The sequence below is a fragment of the Ostrinia nubilalis genome, chromosome 1, assembly GCF_963855985.1.
Source record: "Ostrinia nubilalis chromosome 1, ilOstNubi1.1, whole genome shotgun sequence".
NCBI lineage: Eukaryota > Metazoa > Arthropoda > Insecta > Lepidoptera > Crambidae > Ostrinia > Ostrinia nubilalis.
The window spans coordinates 8,968,614-8,989,776 of NC_087088.1; the positions used below are offsets into that span (position 1 = coordinate 8,968,614).

The following is a 21,163-nucleotide window of genomic DNA, read 5'->3' on the forward strand; positions in this document are numbered from 1 at the left end:
CTCGAGCGAGCGGCGCCGCAGGTCTTCAAGTGAGAGTCCAGTCTCGCGCTCCCAGGCGCTCCTCTAGCTCCCTCGCTTGTGCCTCACGACGCGTCTATAGTGTAAGGTGCGGGTGTACTCACTCCTTGCTGTTGGCCTCGAGCGAACGGCGCCGCAGGTCGTCAAGTGAGAGGCCAGTCTCGCGCTCCCAGGCGCTACGCTCAGCTTGCAAAGCGCGCTGACGTTCCTCCAGCTCCCTCGCTTGTGCCTCACGACGAGTCTATAGCGTAAAGTGCGGGTATACTCACTCCTTGCTGTTGGCCTCGAGCGAGCGGCGCCGCAGGTCGTCAAGTGAGAGGCCAGTCTCGCGCTCCCAGGCGCTACGCTCAGCTTGCAAAGCGCGCTGACGTTCCTCCAGCTCCCTCGCTTGTGCCTCGAGCGCGCGCCGCGTGGCCTCGTGTCGCCGACTCAGCTCCGCTTCCGACTCCTTCAACTTGGCGCGTTTCTCGCGAACCTTCATCTCGAACACCTGTATGGTGAAAACAGTCAGTAAAACAACTTTTCACACACAAATAATTATAATTATGTTAGCATCTTCTATCTGCAAATAGGCTGTGATGAACGGAGATATATAGTGGATTGCAGCAGAAAAGGAACAGATGTGCTACCAGGGGTGCGAAGACAATAAAACATAGTAGTTAAGCAGTTTCCGGCATAGTTGGCAGTGTTTTGTCAGGAAATGCTATAAAAATGTATAAGAAGTTTGAACATATTCGAAATATGCAAATTTATGCGGCCACGGGAAAAATGCAATAAGGACGTTGTTGGTGTAACATCCATATTTTGTAATGCTTGAAAAAACGTGAAACAATGATGATGTAACCGGAAAGTGTTTAATTGTACTTGAAATGGGAAATAGCCTGATATTCAAACACATAACAGAATTTAACTACTATAAAACTTCAATATAAGCATAAAACATGACTCAAGAGTCAAGACAATCGCATCACATGACAAAATACGCACCTGTTCCATTTCACTTTCCATCTTCTTCATTTTAAGATCATGCTCTCTCTTTTCTTCTTCCATCTGAGCTAAAGGATTCCTGTGAACAAGTTAATCATAATAATACCGCATTTTATGTATTTCAATATTATTAAAGCTGTTTCATTTGAAATGTATCTAATTGATTTATAATAATCGTGTGCCTAATAATAATGACATTTAATATAATTAAGTCAGTGTAGAACGAGTAACAATATTTTGAATTTCAATTATTAGGTACAGTGACATTTATACAACGCAAAAAAACTACATTAGCACATATTTTAAGACATTTTATAGCTTAAATAAAAAATGCAAAGCTACGTTACTATTTTATTTAAAAAAACTTATTTTAAAAATATCATGCGCTGTATGCACAGAACATAGTTGGTCATGCTAATAAAATTAAAATGTAAAGAATAATATAGAATAGTTTTGGTTCTTAAACTTGATTTATTACAAAAGGTCCTAAGGGAAGTTGTAGTGTGTGTATCATAATCATTAATTTCAGAGATACAATAGGGTCAATAGGTTTGAGTGTAGGGTATTTATTATGTATTAATTTAATTTTGCTGTGACCACATTACACATAGTTGTTAGGAACAGAGCATGCAAAGAACACACAAAGCCACATCCCACTCTACTCACAACAAATAGATATATTTTGTGGATGAATATGAGAATAGGATACCTGCCAGTCCAATTTTCAGGGTCGGTAATTATTTTGTAAGCACTAGAATGCAAAGTCACAGTTTCATACTGTTTTACTCTCAGTATTTGCTTTTTAGGCACGATACATATTATAGAGGGTTCATTGTATCCAGCAATTAGAAAGTATAAATAAGCCACAAAGAATGGTTAAGTCTTTCTTCAGTCACTACTATTACCGGTCACAAGCAACGATTTTCGTGTCGTTTTGTAACCCGCCGGCGTTTGACGGTTTCAAAATATTTATTATAATATTTGATTTACAACTACAATACAACATAGACTGGCAAGTACCCTGCAGGTGCATCAAGTGATGAGAGTACGAAGTAAATACATAAGAAGAAGATAATGTCATACGCGTCGAGACTTACCAGACGGTCATGAAACTGTTCATCAGTCCTTGCGGGCACAAACTGAACACCAACACAACCAAGTTAGCGACAACGCGTGGCCGTGCTCGCGTGATCACACCCCACAGTGGCATTACTAACGTTACGGGAAAACTTAACGAGGGCCATAAATATTTTTTTACAGTTATTAAACGTCTACATCAATCATTTTACTAAAATAACTGCTCGATCTTGACACTTAATAGCACAATGAAAAACGATCCGTTCCAAATTAAAACATGTAATAGTGGACGGTCTTTATGAGAAAGTGAATTGTTCATATTATTAATAGTTTCACTGAGTAATAAAAGGCCTCAGATTCAGAAAGCTAAATAATAAACGACAGCGGCATGTAATTGTAAAGAAAATACAATAATGTATTTAAGGTTTTAACCACCACACACCACTTCATGAGTTCTGCGGTTAATCAAGATCGAGTGAGAGATCTTGCACTACATGCAATCTATTAAAATACAATTATCTGCCTTTTATTAGGGAATATTAAAATTTAAACCATCGCGTTGATGCAATAGTAAAATTTCGTAGATGAACGCAGTCTACAACTTTCAAGCATACTAAGTAGACATAAAAAGTAAAAAAAAAATGTTCACGATTAAAAAACAGCTTGTACAACAAATCTAAAATTAAGTTGCATAGCGTTTCATGAAATTTTCCGTCCATAAAAAATAATAAGTGTAACGATGGCCTGAATCATAACATTAATAATCCAGTATGGTAATTTAGTTCTTGCGACAGCATTTAGGTTGCAAATGCATAAGTGATTGAAATCACACGGTGCAATGATGTGTGACACACGCAAATTGTCGTAATCGTCTTGCAACGCTTGTTCACGAGTGATGGACAATAAACAGTTATTAATGCCACTGTAAAAGCGTATGACTGCAAGTTATTATGATTTATGATATTCATCTGGGATATTTTAAAGATTCACCGAAACATCACTAATATGAGAATATAAGTCTAATGTTTTATTGTACAAATAGGTACATATTTTTAAAATATCCCATGATAAGTTAGATGATTATAACGTTAACAATAATATTTCATTTCTGCATGCCCAAGCACAGAACATTCAAGTTATAAACGAATGTTATATGCAGCTATTAAAAAATTTACGAACACAATGAATGTAAAATAACAAAATAATAATCTGTAGCACACAACTGCGACAGTCAAAAGAGAAAATATCGACACAGTAAAAGGTGACCAGACATGCAGCAATGAAAATTCAAGAAAAATCAGTTCCATATCCTAATTTAGTCAGAAACATTATTTTATTATTTCCTTATTAGTTACAGTTATGTTAGAAGTCTGGTCACCTTAAATGCGGTGACAGCAGTAATAAAATGTTAAGATATTAGTAAATAAATAATTAAGTTTAACAACCCCGTCTATTTAGGTTGTTACAACTAACCATGCCTCTTCAAATTAAAAAATATTGAAAATTATAATATTAGTGAAGAGTTTTATATTAGTCAATTAAATCAGAATAAATAAAATGTCAACTTTATAACATAACGTAAATGTTGTTAAATAAATAGGAAAACAATAATATTAATAATGTTCGTATGATTACGTGTTTCTCAAAGACTAATCAAACGTATGCATTTCGCACAATAATTGAGGAGTCTTTGGAGTGAATAATACACTATGTAACAGTGTGGTAAGGAAACGTACTTGTTGGAATTGATCCTGTGGGGTTTTCCATCGTGGGAGAGGCCGGCCAGTTTGCGGCAGCGGTAGTTCTCATAGTGCACGGAGCTGGTCACGTCTTTGAGGTCTTGCAGGTGTGTTCTTATCACCATGTTGCGGAGAGCCAAGAAGTCACAGTGCTCTAGATTCTCAACTGAAAATGAAAAAAATACTATCATCATCTTGCCCACCCTGTGGTGGCGTGAAATGTTTATCAATAAGGTCGTTTACTGAAACCCTAAATAACAACATCGTTTTCCTTACAACCACTGAAAATAGTTATGACTCCAATGCTGATAACAGGAAACCGTTCCCACCTACTATGAATTAACTGACTATACTATTTTCTACTAATGTAATCACATTTAAACAAGCTTAGCTCGTGCTAGTTTAAGCTAGGTAATTGGTGTGTTACTAACTCGGAACAATTAATTTCTTATTATTGGCGAAATCGGCTATTCAACGCTCTTTATACGGTAATGCACACATTTTATAATTATTCTGTTATCTGTTAATTTAAAGCTTAATTTGCTTCCATAATTTATCCAAATTAGCTATTTGTCACTAAAAATACATCGATTACCACTTATTTTTATAGCCTTGAACTGGACACATGTACAGTCACGGAATGAAAAGGTTCGTCAGTTTTCAAATTGATTCCTTCAACGAATCGCGAGCACATATTACCTTTTGAAACTATGTTACAGAATAATCTCAAATTAGAGAAAATAATCTTTAACTGTTCGTCAGTAAAGTTCAAAATTATTCAGATCAAAGTTGTTTGACGATTTATCTTGTCAAGAAGATTATTATGATTGATAAACTAAAACCTTCTTGTTGGTTCAACCTGCCATTATTATGTCTATTAAATAAAAAAACTATTGTCAATTGGTCAATGTCATCATTGCATTGCACTGATGGGATAGAAAAATAAACAAGCAAAACCTTATTCGTCAGCAAACGTCATATTTATTTAAATGTTAGCAGCACTGTTTCTTGCACTGTTATGTTGGCAGGTTTGACTCTTTGGTGCAAGCGAAAACCGACACTAAGGTGACGAACCTTTTCATTCCGCGACTGTACTTGCATTAACGCAGAACGAACACTGCTCTTTAGAGTTAGCCTTGTCGGTACTGTTCAATGACCGTGTCTTTAATAAGATTGTTTGACTTTCATAAAACAATGGTTCCCAATCTTTTTTTGTCCAGCTACGATGTCACTTGTTAGTTGTTACTACCACCGCTTTGGCTACTCAACGTACAATACACCGGCGGCAAAATATTAAATCGTTCGCGTATCCCGGCATCTACGTGTAATAGGTAGTTGCGGACTGATTAGGAACAGTTCTGACGGGACATAATGCGAAGACAGCCGCGAATCAAGATAAATACTGCAACATCCTAAATAAATAGTTGAAATAGGCGGATGCGGCGGCCGTCCTGCTCGATGACGGTGTTGGCGCCCACGACCGCGAAGGGCACGCGCCCTAGCATCTTATTCAGCTGTAGTAGGGGCTATTTTCCAATGACACTCACCCTCGGCGATGCCCCAGGGGTACTTGCGTCCGCGGATGCGGCGGCCGTCCTGCTCGATGACGGTGTTGGCGCCCACGACGGCGAAGGGCACGCGCCCGAGCATCTTATGTAGCTGTAGTAGGTGCTATTTTCCAATGACCACTCACCCTCGGCGATGCCCCAGGGGTACTTGCGGCCGCGGATGCGGCGGCCGTCCTGCTCGATGACGGTGTTGACGCCCACGACGGCGAAGGGCACGTGTCCGAGCATCTTATGTAGCTGTAGTAGGGGCTATTTTCCAATGGCCACTCACCCTCGGCGATGCCCCAGGGGTACTTGCGTCCGCGGATGCGGCGGCCGTCCTGCTCGATGACGGTGTTGGCGCCCACGACAGCGAAGGGCGCGCGCCCGAGCATCTTATGTAGCTGTAGTAGGGGCTATTTTCCAATGACCACTCACCCTCGGCGATGCCCCAGGGGTACTTGCGGCCGCGGATGCGGCGGCCGTCCTGCTCGATGACGGTGTTGGCGCCCACGACAGCGAAGGGCGCGCGCCCGAGCATCTTATGTAGCTGTAGTAGGGGCTATTTTCCAATGACCACTCACCCTCGGCGATGCCCCAGGGGTACTTGCGGCCGCGGATGCGGCGGCCGTCCTGCTCGATGACGGTGTTGGCGCCCACGACAGCGAAGGGCGCGCGCCCGAGCATCTTATGTAGCTGTAGTAGGGGCTATTTTCCAATGACCACTCACCCTCGGCGATGCCCCAGGGGTACTTGCGGCCGCGGATGCGGCGGCCGTCCTGCTCGATGACGGTGTTGGCGCCCACGACGGCGAAGGGCACGCGCCCACGCAGCGCCTTAGTGGCGTCCGCGCCTTCGCCCTCCTCACCCGTGCTCTCGGGGAAGTCGTAGATCTTGATCTTGTGTTGGGCTATCTCTTTCATTATCTAAAAGTAAACAGTAACATTCATGTATAACGTTTCGTCGCTCGTTAAGTATTCAAGTTTGTAAATGATTTTTGTGAGATTGTGAGAAAATTACTCCGTTAGGGGTTGTATTTATGTTGCTATAGCATTAAGAGACCTATCAGTAGGTTATCTACCACTAGATGTGATGACAGACAAAGCTGCGCTGTCAGAATGGAAGGCAGACTGTCAATAATGTAACTACAAAAACCATCATGTTGCCTTTTAGAATGCGTTCTCAGAATCGCTCAAAAGATTCGATGCGAACCAACCTGTTCTTTGAAATCCTTGCACTCCTCTGGCGTCATTGTATCAGCTTTAGCGATGACGGGTATGATATTGACTTTGTCGCCGAGTCGCTGCATGAATTCCACGTCCAAAGGCTTGAGACCATGGCCGCTTGGCGCAATGAAGTACAGACAGCAATGCACGCGGGTATCGGGCGGCGCGGCCTTGCGCGTCACACGCGATTCCGCGTTCAGAAACTCCTCATACTTCGATTCCACGAAGTCGATGATCGGCTGCCAGCTTAAACGATAACGAGACAGTTAAGTATGTTTATCGAATGCTCCACTTGTAGAGCAATTAACGTAATCTTAAACACACAGAATGCGGTTGTGCTCACCCATTTTTATATTCCAACAACGAATGAGATCATGCCGAATGTATGGCATTGTTTTGAATCATTCATATTCAAGATAATATTTATTGACGTAGTGTGAAAATCCGTTCTTTTCGGTTCAAAAATCGGTTAAATGGGCTTGACTTATAAAGTTACGCAAATTGTTCCGTTAATTCCCACAAACTGCTTAACCATTACCTCAATTTAATTGGTCGAGTAAAGCACAAAAACCAAGCCGACATTCTAATTAGAAAGCGCTTTGAAACGCTATGAGAAGATAGAAGTATCAAGTGTCTCACCAATTGCTGTTGTCAACTGCGTCGCCGAAGCCCGGCGTATCGACTATGGTGAGCGTGAGGTTGACGCCGTTCTCTTTGAGCAGCACCACGCTGGTCTCCACGCCGACCGTCTTCTTGACGCGCAACGACGGGCCCGGGTGCTTGTCTTTGTCGTACACCTCCGTTAGGAACAGCGAGTTTATTAACGTGGATTTGCCCAGGCCGGTTTCACCTTTAAATTAAGAAAACGTAGTCTTAAGTTTAAAGTAACAGTAAGGGACGCTTGATGTTAAACTGAGGCTTGGATTTAGATTAGACCTTGTTACGCCAATATATCTCGGCTCTATCACGCAAAATTACAGTGGTTTACGCAAACCAAGTTATAAACCGCAGCAGCAGAAGATCAAAAGATGCGCGGCAATAAAATTATTGTTACGAACCATAAAAATATGTATAAAGACTTACCCACTACCATTAATGTGAATTCGAATCCTTTCTTTACTGCCTTCCTGTATACCTGGTTCGGTAAATTTGCGAATCCAACATATCCATCTAATTCTTTGGTTTTTGGCTTTTCTAACTTAGGTAAATCTGGTTTTGGCGCGACTGGTGGATGATCCGTTTTCTAGAAGAAGAAAAGTGCATTCAAGTTCTATGCTAGGCATATTTGACGCTTCAATGATAAGCCCAAAAATGTCCGCATTGTTGAAGCTAGTTAAGTTAATACAAACAGTCATTGTCCAGAGTCCAGCGGTGTTATGAGATAAAATTATCTTTATTTTTAAACATTCTGGTAGCGGTAGTGATAGGGAACAATCTAATTCCTTTTTACAGTGATTTCATTTAAAAATTGTGAATTTGGCTCATATTATGCACATATCAATTATTTTATCAAAGTATAACCACAGGTATAACGTATAAAGTAAAGCGCTACGAGAAGTTAGAGAATTAATAAACCAATTAACTATCAGTAATTGGTGAACGAAAGAAGAACTCTAAGAATTATTGACTATTATTTCTATTGTAGACATCGTAGGTAGCAAATTGGTTGTACCGAAGCCAAGTAACTGCCGACGCATTAACCGCAGAACGTATTTTATGAATCATCATTGTTACTTCCTCAGGGGAACTGAGTAGACGAGACGTGAGCGGAATCGCAAATATCATAGATACTTTTATTTACTAATAAATAATTGTCGAGTTTATCTTGGCCTCAATCAATACTACACCTAAAGGAAGAAGCAATTACTATGTTGTAGGACCTGATGAGTCTTTAATTGAATAACTGGTTTCTAGAATCTAGACCAATTTGTGCAAAAGTTCAAATGCTATCAATTAAGCGAACTTGCCAACAACACACACACGTTTGGGACACAGACTTGGTGGGGTGTAGAATTTCACCCTTTGGCTGTTATAAGTTGCAAAGTATAGATATGAATGAATATGAAGTGTACCTTAATGATATTCTCTGTACTCCTGAGCGGAGCGGTCGCCGGTGGTGCTGACGTGGGAACAGGCGGCGCTGGCGTGGGTGGCGGCGCTGAAGTCGGTGGTTTGGGCGCGTCTACGGACACGCTGTTGCTGAGCTTCGCTGTGCCGTTGGTCTCGTGGTGGCTGATCTCGTGGTCGGGCAGGGTGGCGGATCGCTTGGCCAGCGCGTCTTTGAGGGCGGACGGCGCGACCGGCGGCGCGGGCGGCGCGCCCATAGGCGGCCCGGTTGCGCTCACGCCGCCGCTCACCGAATCCGACTTGAAGAACAGCTCGCGTTTACTTTGTAACTAGAAATAAAACAAAAAAATTCATTAGATTTGAGAGTATTTTTCAAAGTGAAAATAGTTTAGCTATACATCAGTATCATAACAATTGATTACTATGTAATTAAGATAAACTATAAACCAATAAACAAAATATCGGATGTCTGTAGTGACACTGGTGGCATTTAATTCAACATTCCTTTCTAATGTAGTAAGTAATCGCTCAAAGTTGCAATTGGGTAGAAAATCCATAACGGTATTTCTTTCTCCAAACGTGTAATCAAACGGCAGATGGGTCATCGTCAATCGCAGAACACAGGCAGACGCTAATGATATCCCCCACCACAAGTGTCTTATACCCGCTCGCTCTCGACTTGCCGATCGACATAGATTGGTAATACATACTGTACGGTGTACGGTGTTGTGCTCAGGCTCGGTCTAGCCGGCTTCTATTATGAGTCATCGGTACCAAGGCAAAGTGGACCTACATCTATGTGGCTGTGTATAAACTGTCTGTGTGAGTAGCTTAACTAGCTATATTATATCATCGATGTCTGAGAACACGTCTTATTATCTAACCAATCGGATTTGTATCAAGTTCAACATACGTAATATACTGAGTACGTCAAACCTGCTACCAGTCTTTAACATGCGACTTTTTCGTTTCTAAACTTAAAAAAAACCGGATGATTTTCTACTTATACTATAATAATTACAAGAAAAGCTAGGTATTAACTTTAAACAGCAATATGCGCGGCTCTCAAATATTTTTATCAACACCTTTTACAAAATCAGTAAACTTAAGTACTCAAGGCAATCACTTTTCTAATTATGTAGGTGAGAAGTTGTAGTATGAAAGCGTTGAGTCACGCAGAACTACCATCGTTACTGAACCGACACTTGTGAAATGGTTGCTTGCACCGATAGAGAAACAATATCGCACCTCACCTACTTAAACCAAATAAGTACGCCAGTAGAAAAAACAATGTATGAATGGAACTAACATAATGATCTTTACACAAGACTGACCACAGTTTTTAGAATACTGCTGCCTACACCTTGCAGAAACAGAGTTAAATAATAATAACTGATACACCTCATGCATGACATGAAGCTTCTTTATAAAAACCACAAATATCAAAATAAACACGAGTAGTTTAACTCTAGACTGCCAATAAACACTGAACAACATTTCAAGTGAGTTCTTGCTCTAGTGGCTGATAAAGCTGAGCTGACGATTACTTTGATAAATATTTCCTGTCGGGATTTCTCCCGGCCATTCAAATGTCATCTGGTCTAAGAGACAATTGAAATAAAACGATTCATAAGACACGGCAGTATCGGTACAATGCACGCGTTCGATGGGTGACATACATATTTATACCTCATTTCTTAATTCTTCGTACCAGGCATGCGATGTCTACATATGGTACGCTTACTTGTACAGTTTTGCGAAGTGTAACGACCCTATGCGCTTGCGTCGACGATACTAATAATATCTCCCAGGGATGTTCCAACAATGGAAAGATGCCCGCGTCACTGCGGATAGGCTTCTTTTATAATAATAAATCAAATAAGGAACCTTGTTATTATACTTTTAATCAACTGATACTTAAGATGAAATAGTAAAGATATTTTCTACAGAATAGCATGCGTTGAATATCTGTTCAAATGAAACGAACCATATCTTTTTGGACTGCTAACCAAGTGGGCGACTTGAGAGATGTCTCTGTCAGCTGGCAACTGCATTCACGCAGCAGTTGCAACATCGACATGCGTCGCATCACACACAAACTGCATTTGGACATCTCATATGGTAGCACGTGGAGAACATCGTACTTCATTGGCATTTATGAATCACGTCCTACCACAACCGTGTTATCAATGAAATATTTCAAGAATCTTTTTGAGTCACGCCGAAACACAATCATGTTAAAAGAACATCAACGCGTTACGACTTATACGGCCAGCAGACGTCGTAAATTATATAAAATTTTTAGATTTTTATTAGCAAGCTGACTAAAGCCACAAACCAAACGTTAAATAGATGTCAGTCTACTTCTCTATATTTTGCTGCTGAACACACAAGACAAACCTCAATTGCTAACTGATCGTGGTAAAGGCGCGGACAACGCCATCCGGCGAGTGTTTACCAGAGCACGGACATTGTAACGTAAATAATCACACCGATTCAACATCGACAAGGAATTTGTTTGTTTTGAGTGAAAGCACGAATAAACAATCGCATGTAATGAGAATGCCTCCATTCAGAATCGAGTCCAATTAGTGTTGGATTTTGGTATTGATAGCGCGAGAACGATAGAATCAAAACGTAAGGAGCAAATTTTTAAATGTATTTTACTTACATTTTGTTCATCGTCGGTATTGATATGTTTCGCCTTAACTTTCCTTTTTAAGCTGAATCTCTTTTTAAAATCGTTGAAAAACATGTCAGCAGTTTGAAAGTTTGAGTCACCTGCAGTATTTGCAGACCATAACCTTAAAAACCGTGATATTTTCAACACACAGCTACAGCACTAAAGGTCATTGATACATTTTTCGTACATAATTAAATATCGATACACTGGGTAAACAACTATAAACAGTATTACGGCTATACACTAGCAAGAGGAAACTGTATAAATCAAGGCAACCTTCACGGACGACGACTACTTAACCGAGTAAAATTCTACATTACCGTCTATTGTTAGAGTTTGCACAATGTAGAGTCATAATATCGCAAAACATACGCTGACTAATTAAGCCACGTAAATTGGTATCATTATTAATTTTGATGTTGACAGTTACATTTTACAAGGACAACGTTTTTGGTTGGATTAATTTCACCACTGATGAATTTTATAATGACCCATTCACTCAGGCAGCCATATTTTAAGAGTTACATTAGAAATTTCCATCAGTAGGTAAAAAAATGCAGTCAATCGACTGACCTGTTATGCGTAATGATGCTAATCAACGGGTAAGATAATTTCAGAATGATATTTATGTAAAACCTTGACATTAAAATTAGCCTCGGGTTTTTATCTTAGCTCAGATTTTAATTCTCCGCTAGTAATTAGTGAAACAAAAGCGGTCGTAGCTTGATTCCAGTGGAATAAAAAGCTGAAATGTCGGCAGCTCCGCATCGTCGCGGTTCCCTCTTAGCTGATAAAAAATACCGCCTCAGGCACTCCCAGTATAATTGCAATCCTTTGCCGTCGGGCGCCATCGCTCGTGACGCGTAGTGTCGCCAAGCTACCGCGGTGACTACACGGCCTGCCTGACTCACTGCGTCGTTGTCGCACTGAATCAACTTATCATAATGAGTCTTCTTAGAGTAATTGATATGTCATAGTCAAAGGTCGATATGCAGTCTCTTCGCGGAATGACTGGTCTATCCTAGGTTTGACCAAGGCCTTCGGGCCAACCCCGAAATAAATTTCTATTTCGACCTTTGACTAAGTCAAACCTAGAAGTGCCTAACTGTTCAGTCAAACGTCGAAATGAAATTAATCTGTTTCGGGCTTTGCCTAGTCAATCCTAGAAGCGACTGACAGACTCAGTCAAAAGTAGACGCAGCGTTACAGAGGCCGGCAGCAATTATAGAAAACCGACCAAGTTCAAATCGGATTCACGTACGAAGGGTTCCGTACGACTCTTTTATTGTTATATGGCGAATGGGGATGATTTTTAAAGTGACTATAGAACTAAATATTTTGGGAAAGGCATGAGATACAGCCTAGTGACAGACAAACAGCGAAGTCATAGTCATAGGGTTCCGTTTTTACCCTTAATCCTTTAAGGTACAGAACCCTAAAAATAATAATTTCAAGATCGGTTCAGAAACACTGATAAACTACCGCAGTAAACAAGTTTAGTTGTTCATACTCGTACCTTCACCTAAAGAGAGAACCAGTCGGTAAAGTCTATGTAATAAGTTCAATATCAAAATGAAGTGTAGTTTTTAGTCTAAAGTCTTAATTGAGGTTTGACTAGTCAAACCCCGATTTCATTAAATTCAGTTTCGACGTTTGACTGACCAAATTAGTCTCTCCTAGGTTTGACTAACATTCTTTAGTCAAAGGCCGAAATGTTTGGGCTTTGACTAAGACTTCTAGTCAGACCTGAGGATTGACTAGTCAAACCTAGGAGCGCCTGAGCTTCGAGGTTTGACTATAACACATACACTTCATTTGCATAAAGCACTTAAACCAAATCGATTTGAAGAATCTACGCTAGTTCGTAGATTATTTTGTGCAGTAACTTTCAAGAATAGAGAAACAGAGAAATACAAATATTTCTTTAAAACTATTCTCTAACAGAATACGTGCGTTCCATATTCTTTAATCCTACTTTTTTGTTACGGTTCAGTCTGATAAATGTTATGAAATACAAGAATTTATTCGCACCGTTCTTGTTGCAAATCCAAAGATGGTAGAGCGATAATTTGGGTCGTCGCGCCGGTTCATTTAACTTTACTTTCTCTATACGACCCGCGAATACGACCATGTTTTCATCGCGATTCCCAGACATTGTTCAGCGCTAACGCAATCAACACCTTTTGATTGTTTTTCATAGAAACGTCGCTCTATGTATATTACTCACGGCTTTATATTCCATTATCTTGTCTGGTATATTGTCTACAGATGAAACGAATGAAAGCTATTTTTATCTACAAGATTATAGGCAGATATTTCACAGCTATTTCACCTGATGTTAAGTGAAGATGCAGTCTACGAATGGTACATGGGGACCGTTGTCTAGTGGGTGTCTACTATAACTCTTGCCTTGAAAAGGCAAAGGTTTTAAGGGGAGACATCAGCAAGCAACGAAATCCATTATTTCAACCATTTTTATGAAAGCCTATGAGAAATAAGAGAGAGACGATGATGTAATAAAGAACTACTATGAAAGTGGGACGTGCACTTGAACCGAACAGAGTAAACCTACGCTCCACAGGAATTACGCCTTTATTAATCTTCTGATGAGTACAGGAGAAGTGGGCGTAGATCCCAAGCGTAGGCAAAACCGGAGTAGAGCCAAATGGTTTTATTTCCAGAGTTCATTGAAACTATTCTCTCCCCACTCAAAGTAAGTATTAGTGCAAGTTAATAGTAGAAAGTAGTTTTAAATATTATATCAATAACGTATTTTATATACTTTATAATTAATGCGGAACTTGGTAATAAGTATAAAAATATTAATAATTATGAACACAAAAAGTTAATATGGCAAATGGGTTCTAGAATCATGGAATTAACACCCAAATATATAATTAATAAAATTAAACGAGTTGCGGTCTTATGACTTTAAATTTGTCGAAAGTAGGATAATAACTGCAAAAGAAAAGTATGAGAATGAGCTCGATATACATACGTATTGTGCGTGGACAATAAGTAGAACATCCGTGTCTCACTCTCAGAAGGAAAATTACACGGGGCGTAAGAAATCAATACCACTTTTTATGGCCGTGTACTCGTATTGGAGTATAAAGTGGAAACCGGCGTAACTACACATGTCACAAGTAATTTCAACGATGCGATTATGGATTCAATTTGAATTGTGACCTTTTAGATTGATGAAAGTAACCTATCGATTGTAGAGTTCTTTTTTTAAGAATTAATTGTTGACTCCCAAGGCTTTCCCTCAACGTGAGGCATTGTCTTTGAAAAATAAACAAAGGAGTAACACCTTATGTGTCATTTAATGTGCGTAATGAATAACATGGCAATTAAGGTCTTATTACTTGCGTACGACCATGAATTTTTAATTGAGGTTAATTTCATTGTCGCTTAAATTAACGCGAAGTTGCAAGTAGTGCACAAAAATGTGTACGGATCATTTAGAAAGCATAAGATTAACATCAAACTCACTTCACAGATACCCAAGTAACATAAATAGTAGCCGAAACGAGTTTGTGAAAACATAAAAGTTAAATAAGGCATTCAACTAGTCAACATGCTGTAAATTATTTTGGTAAGGGAGAAGTTATTTTTAAACCCATAGCTTTATTAGGGCTTCACACGTGCTCCGGAGTTTCGCGTTTACACAACTTGCTACATTTTGTCCAATTTACTGGGATAGCTAATGGTAGTCTGCAAATTTTGAAATCGTCCATCTAAAAAGTTAATAGGTATTAACGTAGATTTGTCAATAGATCAGCAAGATTTACCATTTACTTGCGAAACAACGGGAATAAGTAAATAAAAGAGAATTTACGAGCGAAAACACCTACTCACGACATATTATGATCAAAGGAGGTAATGAGTAAAAACTCGTTAAATTATGCTGTTCAATACACTAGACTAGGCAAAGCTGGGTCAAATGAGTTGTAGTTTACTGGGGGACAGCTCTAAGTATTGGTCTTTTGGTCGATGCTTGCGTTGTCGGCAGTAAAAGACGGATTGATTTTTTAAATCAAATGTGGTTAATGAACAGAACACACTAACTGGATGTAGATAATTATTGCAATGTGTATTTATTTATTATCAGCACAACAAGTACAACGTATGTCGGCATTCCCACGTCGGTTGTAGTTACGCAAACTTAGGTTTTGTATGCAACGTAATGCAATGGAGGAGCTACGTGTGATATTAGTATTAACCACGAAATGGTGCAACAAAGGATCTTACTTCTTTGTAGAAAAATTCCTCTGTAAAATTAAAGTCATTATGAGCAAAATGTCATCGAAATAGGAAACTGAGAAAATCAAATTTATGTAAATGAAAGCACACACCGATTCGAACGTTCGAGTATTACAATTGCAGTAGTGGTTTGTTATGGATGGCAGCACTATAGTGACAGCACGCTATCTGTAGGCGCCATGTAGAGTTATGTAGTCGCATTGATAGCTACGAAGCTAAATCAATAAACAGGCTGTCGTCAATCGCTAAATAACTGAACTCGTTCACTAACCTCATATCTATTTTATAATGTCTATTTATATCGAGTTATAATCACCTCGGCTTTTCTGCGCAACGATAAGTTCCTCCAGATGTCACGAGGACTAGTCCATCCAACTTTAGTTTTATCAGTTCCACTGTCACCGACGCTGCTAGCACATCTTGTTATTTTCGTCTGATGTGCAACGCCGTTAGCTAAAGCTCGATTTGCCATTCTGTACACATCCAAGTAAACGGCAAAATAAAAAACAGACGGCACGTAGCCTGAACTCGAACACTTTGCAAAATCCTCACACAATCCCACAGTCTGAGGACATAATATGTATATTTAATCTACACTTCTCACTACATCAGTTCACATTCTTAAAGCGCCGCGTCTTAACGGCCTTTTACTTTTGGTGATGCACTATCGATTCAACACAAAAACCACAACAAGCCACTGATTCTAAGACGTGAAAGTAACACACATTTTATATTCGATTAATATTATTTCAGCTACACCTTTTAAAATGATTTAAAATTTGTTTTAAAACAAGTAAGCTGTTGTAATATGAAGCACCATTCACATCTGTGTCAGTTTGAGGTTAAGTTACTGGCGATACCGGCTGCGCCGGCTGGCGGGGCAACAAGCGCTCCGTTCAAATAGACACACGGGGCGAAAATTTTACAAATACAAACACGGTTTGAATTTCTTAACGGTATCAATCTTTTACTATCAGCATTTTACATAAAAATGAAATATCCTTAAAATGTTAATATGAGATTATATTATTTGGTGCGTGTATGTATAATAATAAGTAACATACAAGTACAACAATGCCCTTTAAAATGGAAAATTACGAACTATCATTCTTAACAATCAAGTTATCGTTAATAAATTGATAGGGTTTTTTCAGACTTTCTCTATGAAGTCATAATGTGCAGTAGCTTTTACGTGTTTTTTCGTGGACGATATCTAATCACACCATACACTGTGGTGTGTGATATCAAATCACATTATGCCCACTTTGAACAAAAGACATATTTTGAACAGATGTCAAAAATATAAATCCATACAAATACCGCACAAAATTCGCATAGTGTAAATCACGACGCGTAAACTCAGGTACGGCTCGAGTTAATTATGGCTATAACTACGTATAGCAAAAGGATCCAGCCCGTCACACTTATGCCCACCAGACACAAAAGCAAGGGCCAATCGTTTTAAAGAACGTAAAGTTGAAACCAATAACAACAATTTAAGCCTTATCAACAGGCACAAAAGTTGAGAATAACCCGACGACGTCATGCGGTTAGCTTTTTATGCATCGCGCGGAACAATGCAAGACGAGAACGTGCCCCAATCGCTTTTGTCGGTTAGTGAAAAACTTTGAATCGAATGTTTTGTTAAGAATTTTTTCTGCACTTTTGCACTTATTAGATTCATATTATTTATTACTAGCTTTCCGCCCGCGGCTTCGCCCGCGTGGAATTTTGTCTGTCACAGAAAAACTTTATCGCGCGCGTCCCTGTTTCAAAAACCGGGATAAAAACTATCCTATGTTCTTTCCCGGGACTCAAACTATCTCTATGCCAAATTTCATCAAAATCGGTTGCGAGGTTTAAGCGGGAAAGCGTAACAGACAGACAGACAGACAGACAGACAGACAGACAGACAGACAGACAGAGTTACTTTCGCATTTATAATATTAGTTGGGATTGGGATGATACAAATTGTAATATCACGTCATGTAAAACACCTATTACTCATAATTTAAAATTTTAAAACCACATCGAGCAACATCTAATTTAATGTCGCTTTCTACGCAACTCTCGACACGCCCAAGCTGATAACGGAACTGATAAGTAAATTCCTAGTAAACAAATGTCTGTAAACATAGTGATAAATAAAGGAGTCTTCACCAATGATAGATGATTCGTTGATCTTTCAATGCTATACAATGGCCTTTTTGAATGTATTGAATAGAAGCGTTTCATAATTATGATTATGAATGACATATTGTAAGGCATCCGGCGTTACGAAATAGCCATATAAAGACCAAGAATTCAAAAGAGTAAAGGACTGTTCAGAAAACAATGAAATCTTAAAAGGTAGCAAAGCTAATCAATTGATTTTGACACAATAAACCAAATAACGGATTCCAAGAAGGCTGAACTTAATCTCGTTCTGAGAACTTCCAGGTCATGGTGCGACCGTGAAACAGTTAATGTCTGTTTAGTGAATTCGACACATGCGAGCAGAATGCCCGCCGATGCATAAGGTTATTTTTAACCCTGCAGTCATGGGGTCACTCACCCGCCCAACCCCTCCCTTACCCCGAACCAGTCCTATCACATGAGGAACTGCGTGGGAATATGGTAGAATGCCAGCCATATCCTTACAAAGGAGAGAATAAGACAAAACGGCAAAAACAAACGAAATATATACAGATGCTGGTCACGACAACGTCTTGTGAATAAATCGTGATCGTGATCCATCCTGATTAAGAGAAACTAGAATAGATAATCCCATAAGACACTATAAAGCAAGAACAGATACAATCTGAAGTATAAATCCATAGCAAACAACTAAAAAAACTTGGCTTAATAATAAAATAGGTATCACGCTACCAAATGAAACAGACATGTATTTAAACAACTGATATGTAGTTTAAATCCTCATAAATTGTTTTTTATAAACTTAACTAATTGTCGAATAAAAAAGATAACAAACTTTTTATAAACTGGAAATATGCTCAATCCTTATAATGTGGCACTATAGCTCAGCTAGAATAACTGGCTCTCGACGAGAACCTTAAGTACTTAGCTGTGATGTAATACAACACCTGACACGGTTATGGCATCAATGTGCATGAATGTAAACAAAACCATACAGAGCAGTGTACAAGCTCATCACAATCATATACATACCATCATATACATACAAATGTGATAACATAATCATATTTTACTAAATCATCAAAATTGATACTTATTTGATGGATCATGTCATTGTGTATTCATAGAAAATAGAAAGTCTTGAAACATTGCACTTGTACTTTTTACATGCGAGTAACAGAGGGTAGGCCGCTCTAAAATAACGATTGGTATAATACCTTTACCCTGTTTCGGGGTGCGCTAACTACGATTAGGGGGAAATTTTGAGGGTGAGAGAGATGTGCCGCAAGGGGACTCACCGTAGCCGTATCGGTAAGGGTGACGGTGGCAGAGGTGGGCCCTCCATTTGTCCCAGCGGTGTTCAAAGTCGAACCGGTCGACACCTGATTGTTTGCACTTTGTTCGATTATCCTTTGGCGAACTGCCAATCTCTCTAGACTGGCCAAGCGATGTGATCCGCCTGTGCCTTCACGGTCACGCTCCCTGAGACCTGTTGTTGTGCTTCCCGCACTGAAGGATCCACTGTACTTAGGAAGAGTTGGCGGAGGCACAGGTCTGGCGGAGCCACCACGACCTAGCAGTGACCCGCTGGAGGTGTACGCGTAGCTGCTAGGAGTTCCGAGTGTTGCAGTACGTGGAGCAGCACCGATTCCATTGAGGGCTCCAGTGGTACCATTGACGGCGCCCCCATTCACCGTCGTCGTACTGCCGTTCATCTCCTTAGATTGTTTTCCGTCATGCGAACAATATCACACACTGAGTCACCGAGTGCGCACTACTATACGATCGCGAGTTGAAGCGATTGAGGTAGGAGCGTTCAAGCCGGGTGCCCGTCGGAGGCGGTTTGACAGCTCGTGCGGTGCTGTGAGGAGGCGCGCGGGCGGAGACTCGCGACACCCCGCGCTCGGCGGCGCCGCTCGCATCGCCACGACCCCACTGGATCTCTGGATTATTGCTACACGACTACCCGACTAGAGGGTTGAAATTGCATTGATACGAATTTCTCTGTCAAGGTCAACATACATGTTGGAGAAGGAAAACACTAAGCAAAGCATTTTCGCTAGGTTACGTATAATACCGTCAATGCTATATGTTTACCTAAAATTAATAATGTCGGTAGCTACTGCAGGCAGACCTGCAGTTATTTATTTTATTATCATCAAAGTTAGATAAATAGTAATAGTAGAAAGTAAAGCAAGCTAGATTATGTAGATGACTGTTAGTGCTACGATTTATTGACCTAAATAATTGATCATACTAGTAAAGTTAAGACTTATAACATATTTTTTTATAACAGTGCATATTGCTATTGATTTAATTTCCGACAATCATCATCATTAACTTTCTTTCATCATACAAAAAAAATATTAAAAACTATTTCTAAAAATTCGGAATTGCGCCAAACTTCCTCATATTTTAAGCAAGAGTGCACTAACATACTTTCGTGGCGTAACTTTCGATTCAAAGATTTATAAGCCCCTGAGTATGTCATCAGTTCATCAATGCACTCAATAGCTAAAGGAAGTGACAGCTTAGTTCATCGACCGAACCCAACCGAAGACGTAGTCAAGGCGGCTAGTGGACTATTTACCGGAAGTGCTTTTAAGGTATAGTCAACACTTGGGTGCGTACGAACAGTCGCGAATGCCATTATCACGAAACTGACCAGCCGACGGAACCGTCGACATGTTTCTGTTGGAGCTGGCGAAGCGTGAATTGTTTTTCAATAGAGGAAAGCACGTGCTCCTCGCATGTGGCGGTGATGTCCAGCCATCGACCGCCGCAGCGCGCAGGCGCGTCCGCACCCTCGGCCTACCGTGTAGAACCCTCCGGAGGAAGGTGCATCACGCGTTGCAAGAGGCGCGAGTTCAATGCCAATGTCCATCCCATCCGTACGTATACTATATCAATTTACGGGCAATTTACCGCATCAGTATCAATATGTTGCGCAAGCTGCTCTTATAGAATTCAACCCATGTCCCTGTAGAAGAAGTTGACTTGATTTGAAGTTAAAACATTTGTATTTAACATTATTTATGTTTGCAATCAACTATTTAGAATTTATCGGAAACCAAATAATGTACGTGTAGTTATTCTTCACATTATTTCTTATTGATTTATTAGTTATTTACTGATTGACTGAAGACCTTGATAACCTAAAAAGAGGTCCCCACAATTATTTGTGACCACATCTTTATAGATGTGGTGGATATGATAAAGGAAGTTTGAGATATGTTGAGTACTCGTATATGAGTTTCAGATCTTTTTTTCCTATAAATAAAAATAAAATCTGCTTTGGGCAGAGCTGAAAAGTGCTTACAAATTCCACGACTTCTGTTTTTACCGAGAAAAATAAATTGGAAGGCGTTAATTACGATCACACACACATGAGACGTTCATTTACCGTGTGAGTATACT

The 21,163-nt window shown here is 39.9% G+C and overlaps 1 protein-coding gene across 1 annotated transcript; it reads right to left on the reverse strand.

Moving 5' to 3' along the window:
• Positions 1-262: 262 nt before the first annotated feature.
• LOC135071113 (septin-7) lies at positions 263-19,589 on the reverse strand. The gene is made up of 9 exons (XM_063964886.1): positions 19,045-19,589; positions 8,667-8,990; positions 7,678-7,837; positions 7,234-7,444; positions 6,585-6,840; positions 6,099-6,294; positions 3,819-3,987; positions 1,006-1,084; positions 263-508 (listed from the first exon to the last, which is right to left on the reverse strand). Exons 1-9 carry the CDS (start codon positions 19,459-19,461, stop codon positions 284-286), a joined length of 2,037 nt encoding a protein of 678 aa, XP_063820956.1. The 5' UTR covers positions 19,462-19,589; the 3' UTR covers positions 263-283.
• Positions 19,590-21,163: the final 1,574 nt, after the last annotated feature.

Excerpts from the sequence above, each read along its gene's own strand:
- LOC135071113 (XM_063964886.1), bottom strand. The coding sequence starts at position 19,461 with ATGAACGGCAGTACGACGACGGTGAATGGGGGCGCCGTCAATGGTACC. Across the intron at positions 7,838-8,666 it reads GTACAGAGAATATCATTAAG|AAAACGGATCATCCACCAGT; the intron begins GTACACTTCATA and ends TTCTTCTTCTAG. Across the intron at positions 6,295-6,584 it reads GCAAGGATTTCAAAGAACAG|ATAATGAAAGAGATAGCCCA; the intron begins GTTGGTTCGCAT and ends GTTTACTTTTAG.